The sequence below is a fragment of the Ovis canadensis genome, chromosome 3 (assembly GCF_042477335.2).
Source record: "Ovis canadensis isolate MfBH-ARS-UI-01 breed Bighorn chromosome 3, ARS-UI_OviCan_v2, whole genome shotgun sequence".
NCBI lineage: Eukaryota > Metazoa > Chordata > Mammalia > Artiodactyla > Bovidae > Ovis > Ovis canadensis.
In genome coordinates, this window is record NC_091247.1 from 193,468,099 (window position 1) to 193,485,853 (window position 17,755).

The window sequence follows — 17,755 nt, forward strand, 5'->3', positions numbered from 1 at the left end:
GTATTGAAAGTAATATATCTATTATACAAAGTAAAATATACAATATAAAATATCTAAAATACTATTATACAAAGTAAACTATCTCAAAGTAAGATATATAAAGTAAAATATTTATGCTTGTCAAGGTTGCAGAGATGCGCTAAAAGATGAACCGTACCATCTGCACTTGAAATGGGGAGGTACACCGGCTGGAACAGGGTGGGAGCGCTGGTGTTCGTGTCACGTCACATGAAAATGCTTCAGGTACAGGATGTACTGATACCATTAAGGTTCCCAAAGCAAACAACTGATATTGCCACCATAGACCAAAAATAGACTATCATTCTTTCATACAATTTTCATTAACTTTTATGTAAAAGCAATGAACTTAGAAGCTTATTCATGCATTTTCCTGAAAAACTGAATATCCATTAAATACTTACAAAATAAACTTTTTCTAGCTTCTCTTTTGAATATTTTTGTGACATTCTGTGGAGTTTCTGTGTTTAACACATACTAAAACACCATTTAGCATTGTTTTTAGGGAAAGGGCAGATCTGCCATGCAATCAGTTTTCGAGAAGGATGCCTAGAAAGAGGCTCATTGTTCAGTGACTAAACACCATTCAGAGCCCAATCCACAGATTAACTCATGTACTGGAATCGAAATGACCGTCACAACCACTAGATGGCACTTGATACCACATACTGCTACCAACCTCCCTTGCTATTAGAAGTTATCTTTTCACTGATCATGCTGCAGTCCATGGGGTCGCAGAGTCAGACGCGACTGAGCAACTGAACAATTCACTGTACTCCCTATTTTGAATCGCCATTGGCCCTTTTCAAATAAACTTCCCAGTATTACCAGTAAAGCATCTATTAAGTGCAAAACTCTTTCCTCACAGGACTATTTGTTTTGAGCCACAGCAGATCATTAAAGCACAGTTCAAATGCTAGTCCACCTTTATGGGCAAAATCAGGAGACCAGCTGGCAACACAGGAAATGTATACTAACAGCAATTTTTAAAAAAACGATTTTTAGAGTCAAAAGGAAATCAGAATCTCTTAATGGATAAAGTCGGGGCAAACTTGTCACCCTGTAGCTGTTTTATTCCTGTTCTGATCAGCTACTTTATGTTCTAAGTTTTGGCCTAAGCAACGGGAGATTCACAGTGTGGGGCTGGTAACAAGCGGATATCTACCATTTGACTCTGGAGCCACTCGATGAGTGTTTCCGCTGTAGAGTCCGGAATCTGGCACCTCAAGCCTTCCTTCTCGTCCGCTTCCATCATCTCCAGCAACCCGCGCAGGTCTTCCACAAGGTGCAGGGCTCGCAAGCTTCCCATGAACGGGGAGGTGGGGGACTGGCAATCGAAAATCCCATTGGAATATTCCAGGGCCTTAGAACCTAGGTTTAAAAAAAAAATCATAGAGCAATGGGATTTATGCTGGATAATATACCAAAGGTGAAGGTGACAAGCAAGTCTAGTCACAGTGAGGAATGACCAAACAAGGATTAGGGAAAAGAGACTTCAATCATGTAAATCTCTCCAAGGGATAGTCATTTGGTGAAAAAATAAATATTACATAATTGATGAGAGATTGTTGTTGTTTAGTCATTGTGTCCAACTCTTTGCGACCCTGTGGACTGCAGCCCACCAAGCTCCTCCCGTCAAGGGATTTGCCAGGCAAGAAAACTGGAGCGGGTTGCCATTTCCTAAATATCAGTGGTCAAACACTTAACAGGGAGGCCAGCTGTGTGGCACAGTAAGAGTAGGATGGGTCTTGGTATAAGATGTGCTGATCTCAAGAAACACAGGTTAAGAAGAGAGCAGATCAGTTTGTGTGGAGCCATGTATTCCCCAAAATAAAAATTAGAAAGCATAAAGTTTTTAAATTCCCCTAGAAAGAAGTTGCATATTGAGGTGAAAATTGCATAGCATAATTTCAAAGGTAAGAGAGCCAGCTTACTGCCTAGCCAGTTAACTGCTTAGAATTTAATGTCTGAAGTTCAATAACTTACACATGTACATTGTATATGTACAAGGGAGCATGTGTGGATAAACACTTTCCCCCACAATTTTGTTTGCAGCCTAGCATCAAATGCTCTTGCTAATGTTAGCTTCCAAACATAGTTTTAAAGCCATTTTTGTTTTCTATTATTTTACAGAACACTCTACTACTTAAATACATACACTGACTCACAGTGCATTCTGAAAGCACCCATAGACACTTCTACATCTCTTTGATTTTTGTTTTCTGGTCTATCAAACTTACCATCAAATATACATATTAACTTTACACTTAATTTCAACAACTATGATATTTAGGCCATCACCTCACAAATCCAGGTTTCCCTTGTAGCTCAGCCGGTAAAGAATCTGCCTGCAATGCAGGAGACCTGGGTTTGATCCCTTGGTTGGGAAGATCTTCTGGAGAAGGGAAAGGCTACCCACCAGTATTCTGGCCTGGAGAATTCTATGGACTGTGTAGTCCACAGGGTCACAAAGAGCTGGACATGACTGAGCGACTTTCACTTCATTTCTCACAAATCCAAAGGTCTTACAGCTGGATGAGACCTGTGAGCCAACGTGTAAGTTCTCTCTCCAGTTGGCCACAGGGCTTGATCAGTTCTAACAATGGGGAAAGGAATTCTCTTTCAGCTGTTTCATTCCATTGACGTCCCTGATAGTGGACCACAAGATTTGGATCAAGTATCTGCCAAACTGTAATAATGGTAGCCACTGACAGGTATAGTGATGAATGCTAATGGAGCCACATAACCATGTAAATCAGCCTCCTCAGGAAACCCTGCACAGCTGAGATGAGAACTCAGAAAAAAAAGAGGTGAGCAAGTCAGGAGGAGGGAAGAACAGAAAAGCAGCAAAACCCGGACGTTATAACGTCCTATATTCCAGCAGCTTTAAGTATTAGGATCATATAATGCAATGATTTGAAATACATGTGAGCCCATGGCAACCCTCTGTTCTGTTCAGTCTTCAACACAAAACAAACTGGGAAGAGGGGAGAGGTGTGTATTTAGAAAATTCCCAAATGTTTGCTCTCAGGTCTCCTCTTCTCCCTCTTTACCTCAGTTGGAGAAATACTGATGGTAATTTGAAAATATGAATCCAGATCCTACCCACAAAGCTCTGACTGACTTAGTGTGGGGTGAGAGCTGGGGAATCTTGTTGTCTTAATGACTCTAGTATTGCTCCCGAGGCCCTGCTGGGACTGAGGGATCAAGGACACAATCTAGTGGAATGCGTAACATGTAATCCCTCAGAAATATCACTTCCTGATGAGAGGTAAGGTTGTATATAATCCCGGAGAAGAACCTAAAATGGGTTCTAGTTGTTATATTTTCTGAAATTGTGACAGAGCAAACCCATTTTCTTTCTCATATAATAGTCCTTAAACTATTTAAAAGCATATATCATAGAAAATGGGGCTTCCCTGATGGCTCAGTGGTTAAGAATCTGCCTGCAATGCAGCAGATGCAAGAGATGAGGGTTCAATCCCTAGGTCGGGAAGACCCCCTGGAGAGGGAAATGGCAACCCACTCCAGTATTCTTGCTTGGAAAATTCCATGGATAAGGAGACTGGTGGGCTACAGTCCCTGCTGCCCCTCAAGAGTTGGACATGACTGAGTGACTCAAACAAAAGGACCCACTGTAGAGCACAGGGAACTATATCAATATCTTATAAAAACCTATAATGGAAATGAATCCAAAAAAGCAAGTATAGGTACATGTAACTGAATTACTTCATTGTATACCTGAAACTAACATACCACTGTAAATCAACTATTTTCAATTTTCAACAAGGCAGTTAAAACAGAAAATTTTTTTCAAGAATTAAAAAAATAAAAGGATGCATCATTCCCCAAGCAAGAATACACTTTCCTAGATTAAACATAACCAGTTCCTCAGTTTGTTAAACTCTTCACCTTCATGCACATTCTCTAGATAAGTTTTAGTTTGCCCATGACACTGTGAAAATAATATTCTAAGAACTGAATACAGTATTCAAAATGTGGTCTGATCTACAAAGGAGGTCAAATTGAAAGAAGGTCTCCAAGACATAGAAGTATAATAAAGAGACTATGCAGGTCGCTTCCCTGAAGAGAAGAACCTTCCGAAGAGGAAAACACCTTTGGTTTCTCCGAACTACCAAAGTTGAGTGGGTCCAATTTGTGACCAGAAAAGAGAAGCAGTTGGGGCCAGGACAACTATATCCTGACCCTGGTCACTGGTCAAGGCCAACTGTAACAGGTGCATGCAGGCCAACCCATTCAGACATATCCTTGTTGTAACTGGTTCATTCCCAAATAGATGAAAGTCCTTTTCTTGAGACAAGACACAAAATGTTACAGGAGAGCTTGGTTTGGTGGTGGTTTAGTCACTAAGTCATGTCTGACTCTTGCAACCCCATGGACTGTAGCCTGCCAGGTTCCTCTGTCCATGGGATTTTCCAGGCAAGAATACTGGGGTGGGTTGTTGTTTCCTGCTCCAGAAGATCTTCCCAACCCAGGGATCGAACCCGGATCTCCTGCTATTGTAAGCAGAATCTCTACCTACTGAGCTACTAGGGAAGCCCATGGAAGACAGAGGAGCTTAGGTTGCACTACTCCTGGGGCATCTGCCGGGGGATGAAGGGGCTCATCTACGAGTCAGTCCCCTCACCATGGTGAGAACACAAGGAGATAACAGTCTACTTCTTTTGCTCAGCTTCTGCAATAGAGAATTGCTAAAGATTCTTAAAAAGGATGATCATTTATTTTTTAACTTATTTTTAATTGGAGGATAATTACTGTACAATACTGTGCTGGTTTCTGCCATACACCAACATGAATCATAGGTATACATATGTCCTCTCCCTCTTGAACCTCCTTCTCACCTCCCACCCTCCTAGGTTGTCACAGAGCGCCAGATTTGAGCTCACCAGATTTGAGCACCAAATTGAATGAATTAGCCATTCAGAAAATCCCCACTGGCTATCTGTTTTACATATGATAATGTATGTGTTTCAGGGCTACTCTCTCAATTCATCCCACCTTCGCCTTCCCTCCTCGTGTTCACAAGTCCGTTCTTTATGTCTGTGTCTCCATTGCTGAGACTGGCATTTCAGAAAAAAAGATTCTGGTGGTCTGGGAAAAGGGTGGACTAGAGCAGGAAAGCAAGTGTGCCAAGGACATCAAGTGGGAGGGTTATTTAGATAGAGCAGGACAACGGTAGCACAAACACAACAGATTTTAGAGAGGAAAAAAGGGACTGGGAGAATTTGGTAGGAGGCAGAACTGACAGAATTTCACTAAGTAGGGGAACATAAGGGTCGTGTCTAGAATGATTTAAACTGCTTTATGAAAGTGTATAGAGGGAGGACTATGAGATTAGCCAAGAAAAAGACACCATATGTGAAACAGATCGCCAGTCCAGGTTCCATGCATGAGACAGGGTGCCCAGGGCTGGTGCACTGGGATGACCCTTACGGATGGGACGGGAAGGGACGTGGGAGGGGGGCTCAGGATGGGGAACATATACACCCATGGCTAATTCATGTCAATGTATGGCAAAAACCACTACAATACTGTAAAGTAATTAGCCTCCAATTAAAATAAATAAATTTAAAAAAAAAACCACAACTAGAGGGGCTTCTGAGAAAAGATGGTGAGCTCAATGTTTTAAATAATGACAAGATGCGTCTATAATAAGACATTGCAGGGGGTTATCTCGTTGGCTGGTAGAGATAAGGTCCTGAAGCTTAGCAAAGAATTGGAAAAATAAACAGATGTGAGACTCATTGCTGGGAAAGTGAATGTTAAACTTAAGGGAAAAGATGAGAACATTCCTGAATATTGGGTAGAGCACTAATCCCTCCCTCCAAATGCAGTCCACAGACCACCTGGACCAGAGTCACCTTTACTCTGGTTTGGAAGCCCAGGAAGGTACCAGAATTTTTTGACATTTTAAAACAAAATTTAAGAATAATTCTGGCAGAAACTGGGGAAGAAGGGCAAAGACTGAAACCATGGTGAACCTAAAGGCACTGGAGAAAGCCAATAAATGAAAATATCAAAGTGGAGAGGTAATAAAAGAGTTGCAATAAAAAAAGCCAAGAGAGCCAAGTAAATGCCATGACTGCGTCTTTTAGAGGATGCAGATTACCTGCTATAATCCCATCCATCTGCTCCAGCGCTGCAGCCAACATGTCACTTGCATCACTCATCATCTTGTTGTCAAGGGCAAATTCGAACCTAGATCTGAAAAAACAATGATGTTTATCATTACATCCTTCAAATGATATATGCTTCCTGGTGGGTTTGATACTTCAACATTAAACTGTAACTCCACCTAGCAGTGACATACAGAGAATTTGTGAAGTATCAGAGCTGAATTAAATGAATCATTTAAGAAACTATGACCAGTCATTGTGTGCCTACTCTACCGCTGGATCTCATGCTATGCCTGATCAGTTAATAAAGTAAGTATGATCCAGTTCTTGCACCCACAGTGTTTAAACTCCAGTAGGACGGTTTCCATGCTGTACTCTGGAGAGCTCTAGGTCTCTGTGAGGGCAACAGAGGTGGCTGTGGAACCCTGCCCAGAGCCACAAGGGATGCTAGATAGATGAGACTTGGTTCTATCTGCACTGGCTTCACCCAATTCTGCTCTGTCAATTTTGCCTTTAGTTTTATTTTTTTCCTCAATAAGGAATCACGATGAGATTTGTCTAAGAAAATGATTCGGAACATACATAACAAGGACACACACACCTACTGGCATTTTGCACTGTGACAATGGCTATCCTGTATTGAGTGCCTGTGAGTGTATATCCTGTATTGAGTCCCAGACATTAATATAAATTACCCATAATCCTTAGTCACGAGAGAAACCCTATTAAATGCACAAATCCCTCTTCATTTCATAATGATTTTTGCCTATAAAGACTGCAAGTAAATACAACAAAAACAAGTTTACAAAGACCAGTTTTTGAACTAGGTCTATCTGATTTCCACTGTAATATTAAATTTTTGTTTCTCTAATCCTATCGAAGAAATACAGTTAGGCTGAAACTGTGTCACAATCTACTCACTCTTTTACCAGCTAAAAAAATAATTTAAAATTATTCTTGTAAAAAATTTGGCCATTAACAGGAAAAAAGGCAAATTATATGATTTTCAATATTAATTAATACATTTCAGGTACCAGCTAATCATCCAAATAAATTCTCCCAACACACTCAAATACAGCTCCTGCTACTTAGCAGTTACTGTGGTAGAACAAACATCTGGGAAATAAAGCATATGCTGCTTAACAGAAAACTTTGCCCTCTGTTTCCAAGCAACCTAGGTCTTACCACTTTATTTTTACAAACATATTTACAGCTCTGATAAACAGCTGCTTAGATCAATTCTCTATTATGCGTTCACTCTCATAAAATGCCATTAATCATTGTGAAATCTTACTCTGATTGGATAGTTTTCATATATTTCATCTAAGAATTTCAAAGGTTAAAGTCTCTGGCTATGTGGATCACAACAAACTGGAGAATTCTTAAAGAAATGGGACTACCAGACCACCTTACTTGTCTCCTGAGAAACCTGTATGTGGATCAAGCAGCAACAGTTAGAAATGGACATGAAACAACTGACTGGTTTAAAATTGGGAAAGTAGTATGACAAGGTTGTATACTGTCACTCTGCTTATTTAACTTCTATACAGAGTACATCATCTGAAATGCTGGGGTGAATCGATCACAAGCTGGAATCAAGACTGGTGGAAGAAATATCAACAGCCTCAGATATGCAGATAATACCACTTTAATGGCAGAAATTAAAGAGGAACTCAAGAGCCTCTTTATGAGGGTGAAAAAGGAAAAGAGGAAAAGTAAAAAGCTGACTTGAAACTCAACATTTAAAAAAAACAAAGATCATGACATCCGGTTCCATCACTTCATGACAAATAGAAGGGCAAAAAGTAGAAACAGTGGGAGATTTTGTTTTTTTAGGTTCCAAACTCACTGTGGACAGTGACTGCAGCCTTGAAATTAAAAGATGCTTGCTAAAGATGCTTGGAAGAAAAGCTATGACAAACCTAGACAGAGTATTAAAAAGCAGAGACATCACCTTGCTGACCAAGCTTCACAGTCAAAGCTATGATTTTTCCAGTAGTCATGTATGGATGTGAGAACTGGACCATAATGACGGCTGAGCACTGAAGAACCGATGCTTTTGAACTGTTCCTGGAGAAGACTCTTGAGAGTCCCTTGGACAGCAAGAAGACCAAACCAGTCAATCCTAAAAGAAATCAACTCTGAATATTCACTGGAAGGACTGATACTGAAGCTGAAGCTCTAATACTTTGGCCACCTGATGCAAAGAGCCAACACATTGGAAAAGACTCTGAGGTTAGGAAAGATTGAAGGCAAAAGGAGAAGAGGGTGGCAGAGGATGAGACGATTAGCTAGCATCACCAACTCAATGGACATGAATTTGTGCAAACTCCAGGAGATAGTGGAGGACAGGGGAGCGTGGTGTGGTACGATCCATGGGGTTGCAAAGAGTTGGACATGACTTGGTGACTGAACAATAACAAAGAATTTCCCAGAATTTACTCCCTTCAGAAGGTATAAAATATCACTATCATTTTATGTATAAATACTACAGCACAAAAACACCCAAGGCATGCATTTACAGTCACCCAGAAATCAAGGGGCTAATAAGTTAGGTTATAAACCTAGGCGTTCTCAAAAATCTAATACCACATTTAGCTAGTGCACAGTCCAGAGAGGTAGGGCAGAAATTTAGTGATCACACTTCAGCCTCAAATACTCAAGAGACATGAAGGATTAAGCCAAAGAGTGTATGATCCTTGAATTTCACATAATTAAGTAGCCTACATTTCCTTTCATTTTAAAGTTGAACTTCAAAGAGCTCTAGATAGATGCTCTCTATCTATCTGTATTTGTGTGTGTGTGTGTTTATAAATAAGACAGACAGACAGATACATGCCAGGCTCAGCTATAAACATGGGAAATATCAATAAAATAAAATTATGCTCACATTAGAAAAGCTCTCATCACCCCACTAAATCTTTGCAGGTAACTGCAATTTGTGTAGAGCAAGAACATTTTTTCAAGAAAGACAGGTAGTTATCTATTTCTTCTCTGTTCCAGTGAACCTTTCAAATGCTAAGACACGGAGGTATGAGAACCTAGGTGATGCTTTTTAAAATGTTGGAGAAGAACCAATTTTTTAAAAAAATTTCCAGTTTATTAGAGACCAAGTCTTTGTTTAATATAATATGATGCAAACATTAAAGTGCTATAGAAGTTTATAGATGCTTACTCTCAATCTCTATACCTATCACATAGCAGCCTACATGTAATAATAAGGAAAAGACAAGACAGTAAACACAATTAATAAATATGTACATAATATGGCAAAGGTGGTAGGTGCTAAGGGAGGAAATTTGAGCAGTTATCCTCAGGGAGTCAAGGGGTCAGGAATTTGGAGAGGTCCCTGATGGCTCAGTGGTAAAGGAACCTGCCTGCCAATGCAGGAGACACAAGAGATACAGGTTCTATCCCTGGGTGTGGAAGATTCCCTGGAGGAGGAAATGGCAGCCCACCCCAGGATTCTTGTTCAGAAAACTCCATGGACAAAGGAGCCTGACAGGCTACAGTCCACGGAGTCTCAAAGAATTCTACATGACTGAAAGACTGGGCATACACAGGCACACAAATTAAATCGAGTTGTCAGGAAGAAGGACAGATTCAAAGATCAAAGAATTCTTTAAATTTAGTTCAATATAGGTGGTAGTTCAGTGGTTTCCGAGTATAAAATCACTACAAATTGATTTAAAAACAGGACAGGTAAAGACATGAATAGACATATAACAAAAGGGAAACATTTTCACCAATATAAAATATGAAGAGATGCTTAATGTTATCAATACTCAAAGAATTTAAGATAGCAATGTGGTATCATTTTATATTCAGTCCGTTGGCAAAACAACAGAAAGTACTAAGTACTGTACAAGGATGTGAATTCACAGACTCTCTAACAGAATGGTAATGGGAATGCAAAATGGGCTAAAATGAAAACAAAAGCAGGTAGAAACTATGGGGGATTTAGCTCTTGAGTAAAGGTAACCATACATAACGAGTGAGGTTCACATTCATACATCTTTTCACTTGTGGGCACTACCTCCGTCCACATGATGCAAAGTGATTAGGGCTTATGAAGGAAATCACAATCTTACTGGCTCAATGGATAGAAGAGGGTAAAGTTCTTACACTATGCACAAAGATGTTCAATACCAATTCACATCAGGCTGTGATAAGAATATATAATATAATCCATCCAAACTGTACAAAGACAAAGTAAAAAGCCAGTTGAGTTGATGAGATAGAATGTTAATAAAATCCTCAATTAATCTAAAAGAAGGAAGTAAAGGTGAAACAATGAACTGATGGGAGAAAGAGAAATCAAATGGCAAGTGATAAATTTAAACTCAATCATATAATCTACCATTACATTAAATGTAAATGGAATAAACTTTTAATAAAACCCTAAGACTGTCAGACTAGTTAAATGTAAAGACATATAAAATGTAAGAATGAAAAATAAGATATTGCACACACAGTAAATAAGCCTGGGAAAGGAGGATTCGCCATATTAATATGTGAAAAGTGACTTTCAATCAAGTATTACTAGAAAGAGGGATATTTTATAATGATAAGAGTCAATTTATCACAAATGTTTCTGCAACTAATAACCGAGCTTCAAATAACATGAAGCAAAAACTGACACAACTAAGGGAGAATTACACAATTCAGTCCATTTATATTTAATAGTCAATACAGTTGGATGTAAATCTACTGTCCTGCCGTTTTTTCTCTGTTTATCCCACCTTTCATTTGTTCCTCCTTTTCAACCTTCTTTCGGAATGACAGACAAGGTAGGAAAAAAATCAGGTAATAATGCAGACTCTAGCAATACTATCACCCATCTTGACCTAAATCAATTTACAAAACAAAACATCCAAATGCAGAACATATTCTTTTCAACCCACATGTTATATACACTAGGCCAGGCCATGCGTGTATGCAAGGCCACAAAATAAGTCTCAACAAAAATAAACTCAAAATGGATTAAAGATCTAAATGTAAGATCAGAAACTATAAAACTCCTAGAGGAGAACATAGGCAAAACACTCTCCGACATAAATCACAGCAGGATCCTCTATGATCCACCTCCCAGAATTCTGGAAATAAAAGCAAAAATAAACAAATGGGATCTAATTAAAATTAAAAGCTTCTGCACAACAAAGGAAAATATAAGCAAGGTGAAAAGACAGCCTTCTGAATGGGAGAAAATAATAGCAAATGAAGCAACTGACAAACAGCTAATCTCAAAAATATACAAGCAACTTATGCAGCTCAATTCCAGAAAAGTAAACGACCCAATCAAAAAATGGGCCAAAGAACTAAATAGACATTTCTCCAAAGAAGACATACGGATGGCTAACAAACACATGAAAAGATGCTCAACATCACTCATTATTAGAGAAATGCAAATCAAAACCACAATGAGGTACCACTTCACACCAGTCAGAATGGCTGCGATCCAAAAAGCTGCAAGCAATAAATGCTGGAGAGGGTGTGGAGAAAAGGGAACCCTCCTACACTGTTGGTGGGAATGCAAACTAGTACAGCCACTATGGAGAACAGCGTGGAGATTCCTTAAAAAATTGCAAATAGAACTACCTTATGACCCAGCAATCCCACTGCTGGGCATACACACCGAGGAAACCAGAATTGAAAGAGACACATGTACCCCAATGTTCATCGCAGCACTGTTTATAATAGCCAGAACATGGAAACAACCTAGATGTCCATCAGCAGATGAATGGATAAGAAAGCTGTGGTACATATACACAATGGAGTATTACTCAGCCGTAAAAAAGAATTCATTTGAATCAGTTCTGATGAGATGGATGAAACTGGAGCCGATTATACAGAGTGAAGTAAGCCAGAAAGAAAAACACCAATACAGTATACTAACACATATATATGGAATTTAGGAAGATGGCAATGACGACCCTGTATGCAAGACAGGGAAAGAGACACAGATGTGTATAACGGACTTTTGGACTCAGAGGGAGAGGGAGAGGGTGGGATGATTTGGGAGAATGACATTCTAACATGTATACTATCATGTAAGAATTGAATCGCCAGTCTATGTCTGACGCAGGATGCAGCATGCTTGGGGCTGGTGCATGGGGATGACCCAGAGCGCTGTTATGGGGAGGGAGGTGGGAGGGGGGTTCATGTTTGGGAACGCATGTAAGAATTAAAGATTTTAAAATTAAAAAAATAAAAAACTAAAAAAAAAATAAAAAATTAAAAAAAAATTAAAAAATTAAAAAAAAATTCCAAACGGAAATTAAAGGATCATACAGAGGAGTAAGAACAGCAACCGAAAGTGGTAAAGTACTAATGTTAAGAACAGAGCTTCCATATTTATTAAAAGTCTGACTTGTCCACGCTTGAGCTATTTTAGTGGCCACCTAACTTCATGAGCATCTGTGTTAATAAGGTTATGTCAATTTTTATGCCTGAGTCAAACTATTTTAAAAAATAGAAAACTTAAATAAAAGGCCTCAGAAAATCTCACGCTATATCAAAAATTTCCTATATTATCAGAAACATTTCTGAGAGGAAGATTCCCCAGGGCATCTTCACATACTTAATACAATGGATTATTCCTCCACGGTGAAAAAGACTAATAAACATAACATTACCTGGAGCAAAAGAAGTCAGACATAAATGACTATGCATTGTGTGATTCCTTTTATGTAAAATTCCAAATAGTTAATCTATGGTGATAGAAAGTACAACAATAGTTTCTTGCAGGAAGTGGTGAATGATTCAAGGAAATTCTGGGGACTTTCGTTCAATATCTTGATGGATATATACAAGCTTATACATTTGTCAAAACTCATCAAACTGTACATTTAAGATGTGTTCGTTTCACTGTATGTAAGTTTCACCTCAAATTTTTAAAATCAGGGTTGAAGATGGCTGTTAGAAATTAGAAATGAAACAATATTTTTATTTTTTTGGAACAATATTTTAAAATGAACCAAATAAATGAATGAATGTAAGTAGGATATGCAGGCCTTATATGATAATATATCATGAATAAAGAATAATGAATAATCCAATTATATGCACCTGAGGTCTAAAATTAAACTCAGAATATCCAGCTTCCTATGTTTGGACTCTTTCCTTACCTAGAAACCTGTTGTCATCTTTTGGACACACAAAACCACTTAGAAAATAAAAACTTTACCATCTAATAATTCCCACACAATACCAAAATTATTTCTGGATTCTAAATAGCTAATATACACTTATTTGAATGACTTGTTGACGGAAAAGGCACCAGAAAATACAACTACCAACAACAAAGGAGTGTGGTTTGGGTTCAAGGTCATAGTTCAAACTGAAGAAAGCCTTTACTATGGCTGGATGGCATCACTGACTCGATGGACGTGAGTCTGAATGAACTCCGGGAGTTGGTGATGGACACGGAGGCCTGGCGTGCTGCGATTCATGGGGTCGCAAAGACTCGGACACGACTGCGCGACTGAACTGAACTGAACTGATGTAAATAGAGATCAGTTCTGCTTTAAGGAGACCTCAGTCTAGTGGTTTCCTATTCTAACGGTTTAATGAAAAGAAGTTCAGAAAGTCTTGGAAAATCAAGCTCCTGGAGGTAACATTCATATTTTACAGTAATGGTAAAGCACTACCAATGAAGAAATATTTTGGGTGTATTTCAAGCTTGGTCAGGACCCATTTAGAGCAGATTTGAGTAAGGTAAAATATCAGGGAAAGTTCCAGCAATGGGTGTGGTGGCTTAAAGGTTGGCAGAAAACCACAACTTTTACAGGGTTGTTGACTAACTGGTGTTCTAGGTCGGAAGAGCTGCCCAGTCTCTCCATGAAGTATGAAAGAAAGACTGTAAGAAAACTACAGAATCTGTTTCTAAACTTTGATGAGAATGACGTTTGTCCTAACTTTCTCAGCTTTCCTTAAGTAAAATGTTTTAAGTTTGCAAGAGAACTATGAATTCCGTGTCCAGAGACAGATACTAAGGACACGTAAAAGAAGAAATCCCTTCAGTGAATGAGAGAATGTTTACACACATTCAACTAGGCTGGTGGAGCACCATGTTATTATATGTGGCCATTATGAAAACAATATAGTTTCATATAAATTACCCAAGATCTCTCATCAATTTTTTTCCCCCAAGATGCTCATGAGGGATGTCAATCAATCACAAGATGATTTCCCATGCAGGCAGCAATACAATCTTAGCAAAGAAATGTCTTAAAAACTGGACTAGGGCTTTTTGTCCCTTTCCGGCCTTCAAGATGTCAAAGCGAGGACGTGGTGGGTCCTCTGGTGCGAAATTCCGGATTTCCTTGGGTCTTCCGGTTGGAGCCGTGATCAACTGTGCTGACAACACAGGAGCCAAAAATCTGTATATCATCTCTGTGAAGGGGATCAAGGGACAATTGAATAGACTTCCTGCTGCTGGTGTGGGTGACATGGTAATGGCCACAGTCAAGAAAGGCAAACCAGAGCTCAGAAAGAAGGTACATCCAGCAGTGGTAATTCGACAACGAAAGTCATACCGGAGAAAAGATGGTGTGTTTCTTTATTTTGAAGATAATGCAGGGGTCATAGTAAACAATAAAGGCGAGATGAAAGGTTCTGCCTTCACAGGACCAGTTGCAAAGGAATGTGCAGACTTGCGGCCCAGGATTGCATCCAATGCTGGCAGCATTGCATGATTCTTTGGTGTATTTGTAAAAAAAATAAAAATTATTTGCTCCCCCCCCAAAAAAAAAGAAAAAACTGGACTAGGAAGGATTGTTGAGTGCTTCTCGAAGTGTGGGGACTGCCCAGCAGTGGCACAGCATCACCCGTGAGCTAGTTCAGATGTAAATCCTTGGCCAAGAACCACTGAATCTGAATTCTAGGAGCAAGGTTTGTATGAGCTGCCACGTGATTCTGATGCCCACTCCGTCACTGTGCTAGAGCACAAGCAGTCCTCTTTCCTCCTGGAACAACAAGCCCCACCCAGAGGGGTTGGGAACAGGCTACCAAGGTAAACAAGGGCAGAGCTCCTCTCCCCACCTCCTGCTTCTACTTTTGATCTAAAAAATAACAGCTCTGAAGAGGCAATTCAGGTTTTAACCAGTAAAATCTCTCCCTTTAAACTTCAACTACTAAGTTGTTATGCCTACAACTTTTAAGATTCTTATAGAATCCTCGCTTTCTGGTTCTCTGCTATGTATACATTATCACGTATTTCCTCCTCCACACAGTATTATTAGTCCAAATCCTTTCACCTCCAGTCTGCTCTAACATCCCTAGAAAATGAATTCAAAATCAACTGAAAAGGGCAGCACAGTAAGGAGTGGGGGTTGAGGGGCAGGAAAAGTGCTGAAAACAGCAGGGATGTTGGCAGTGGGGTTGATGTCGATGTTATAACACACATGTAAAAAGTCTGGTCAAACTGTAAAAATAAGTATAATATTGATGGCAGAACTGGAAATATGAACATCGCGTATTTGGTGATATTAAGGAATTATTTTAGTGTTTATGGCGTATTAGGGATGACCAAATATTCATGGATGAAATGATACGACATCCGGAATTTGCTTTCAAATAACGAAGGAGGACACTTCCTTGGTGGTCCAATGATAAGACTCTGTACTCCCAATGCAGGGGGTATGGGTTTGATCCCTCGTTGGGGAACTAAGATCCCATATGCTGCACAGCACAACCAAAAAATTAAGATAAAACTAAAATAAATAAATAAAAAGAAGGCAAGAAAGGGTAGAGATATAGATGACACAAGATTAGTCATGATTTGAAAATTGTTGAAGATGGGTGATAAGTACATAGGGGTAACACTATACTATTTTATCTACATTTTCATATATTTGAGAATTTCCATAATAAAATATTTAAACTTTTTTACCCATGTCTTCAGACAATAGAATTTTCAAACACTCTTGACCCTGATATAATTGGCTTAAATATTTTATTTTTCTAGCATAACCTCAAGCATACCAAGAGCTCACCAAATATTTACAAATCAAATAAGAAAGTACATGTTATGTTAACCACCTGCATAAACACAAACACACACTCAGAAAATGGAATAGCCTCTCACAGAGAGATGTAAGGCAAAGCACAAAAGAGGGCATGTTCATGACTGTGTGTTAGAAAAAGATTACTTTCGTGCTCACTAAAATGAAGAGCCATAAAAATGGTTAAGTATTCAAACAAACAAAGCAGCAAGGAAAACAGGACAAAAGAAAAGGAAACGAACGTTTTGGCTCTTTGCTATTAATATTTAGGAATGATAACAAAAAGGCAGATGATTTCAAAAGTTCATTACAATAAGCCAAGATCTTTTACTTCTTGCATAAAAGGATGTTGCTGCTATTTGAAAGACTAATGTGTATTAGATGCCAGTAAATCGGAAGATCTTGTGATAAACTGAAAGAATGCCCTATTTCTCTCTGCTGCGGCTGCTGTTGTTCAGTCACTCAGTCATGTCTGACTCTTTCCGCCCCGTGGATTGTAGCCCGCCAGATTCCTCAGTCCTCCACTATCTTCTGGAGTTTGCTCAAATTTGTGTCCATTGAGTTGACGATGCTATCTAATCATCTCATTACTCTACCATTATATGATGACTGCACAAAATTATGGATTTGCCCAATGTCACTCAAGAAGAGAGATTTCAGTCTAAAACCCAAGTATACTTCTCATTCATTTAACAGGTGCTTATCAAATAACTATTATGCCCTGACTAGGACCACCAACCTTGACCTCTCATTCGCTTCTGGTCCACATTATATACCACCTGTAGGACACCCACTCCTGCCTATCTCTCTGCACAACATACCCTGCTCTGGACACACCCTGTTCTCTTACCTCTGCATTGTCACCTCTCTCCTTGCACCACCCCTTCTAAACCCTGGGACACATACTTTCAAGACAGCTCAGGCATCCTTTCCTCCAAGGCCTTCTTGAGCCCACCAGGAACATCCTACCAGGATGATTTCACAAGAGCCCTAATTTTACAGTATCTGTCTCTGTGACTGCACTATGAGCTCCCTTGATTACAGAGACTGTATTCCTGGTCTCTGCAACCCCAGTGTCTGAAGTGATGGACATCAAATGCTTGCAGCACAAATGCTCATGCCCAGGGGCCCCTCAAACATGCACATTGTCATGTCATAACTAGTCTTGCTCCTATGCTCCCTGGTTTGGGGAATAGCATGAGCTTCTTCTGAGTGGCACAAGCCAGAAAACTATCTTCTCACTTTAACTTTTAAGATAAATCTTGATAAATTTGATCACTACTATCACCCTTGTTAACTATAATCTCATAAAATAAATGTTCATGCTTTTTAGGAAGTAGATGAACCAAGTTACTGTGTTACTGTGGAATGATGCTATTCCTTTACGTCTATAAACTTCGGTCCCCGTATGATGGACTTTGGGGCCTGAGCAGGTTTCAACTTCTAATTTTTTCACCCACTCTAATCTCTTCATTTTAGGTCTTATAACCTGGTGACTCATCTCTCTCCTATTTTCCCACCCAGGTCTACCAACCTCGCCTCAGCTGGCTCAGAGGAAAGCAGCTCTGGGGTACATGAGACCCAGACTCAGACTCC

General features: G+C 39.4%; 1 protein-coding gene and 1 pseudogene across 31 annotated transcripts in view; one reads left to right on the plus strand and one right to left on the minus strand.

The window, feature by feature from the left end:
• PPFIBP1 (PPFIA binding protein 1) overlaps positions 1 to 17,755 on the minus strand; it is a 203,192-nt gene that overhangs the window by 66,452 nt on the left and 118,985 nt on the right. For all 31 annotated transcript variants that reach the window (XM_069585491.1, XM_069585482.1, XM_069585499.1 and 28 more), the window contains 2 exons: positions 6,149 to 6,243; positions 1,184 to 1,389 (listed from right to left, as the gene is read on the minus strand). In XM_069585491.1, the coding sequence (XP_069441592.1) occupies positions 1,184 to 1,389; positions 6,149 to 6,212 (270 nt within the window). In that variant the 5' untranslated portion in view covers positions 6,213 to 6,243. The remainder of the gene's footprint in view (positions 1 to 1,183; positions 1,390 to 6,148; positions 6,244 to 17,755) is intronic.
• On the plus strand, positions 14,409 to 14,894 carry LOC138436393 (large ribosomal subunit protein uL14 pseudogene; annotated as a pseudogene).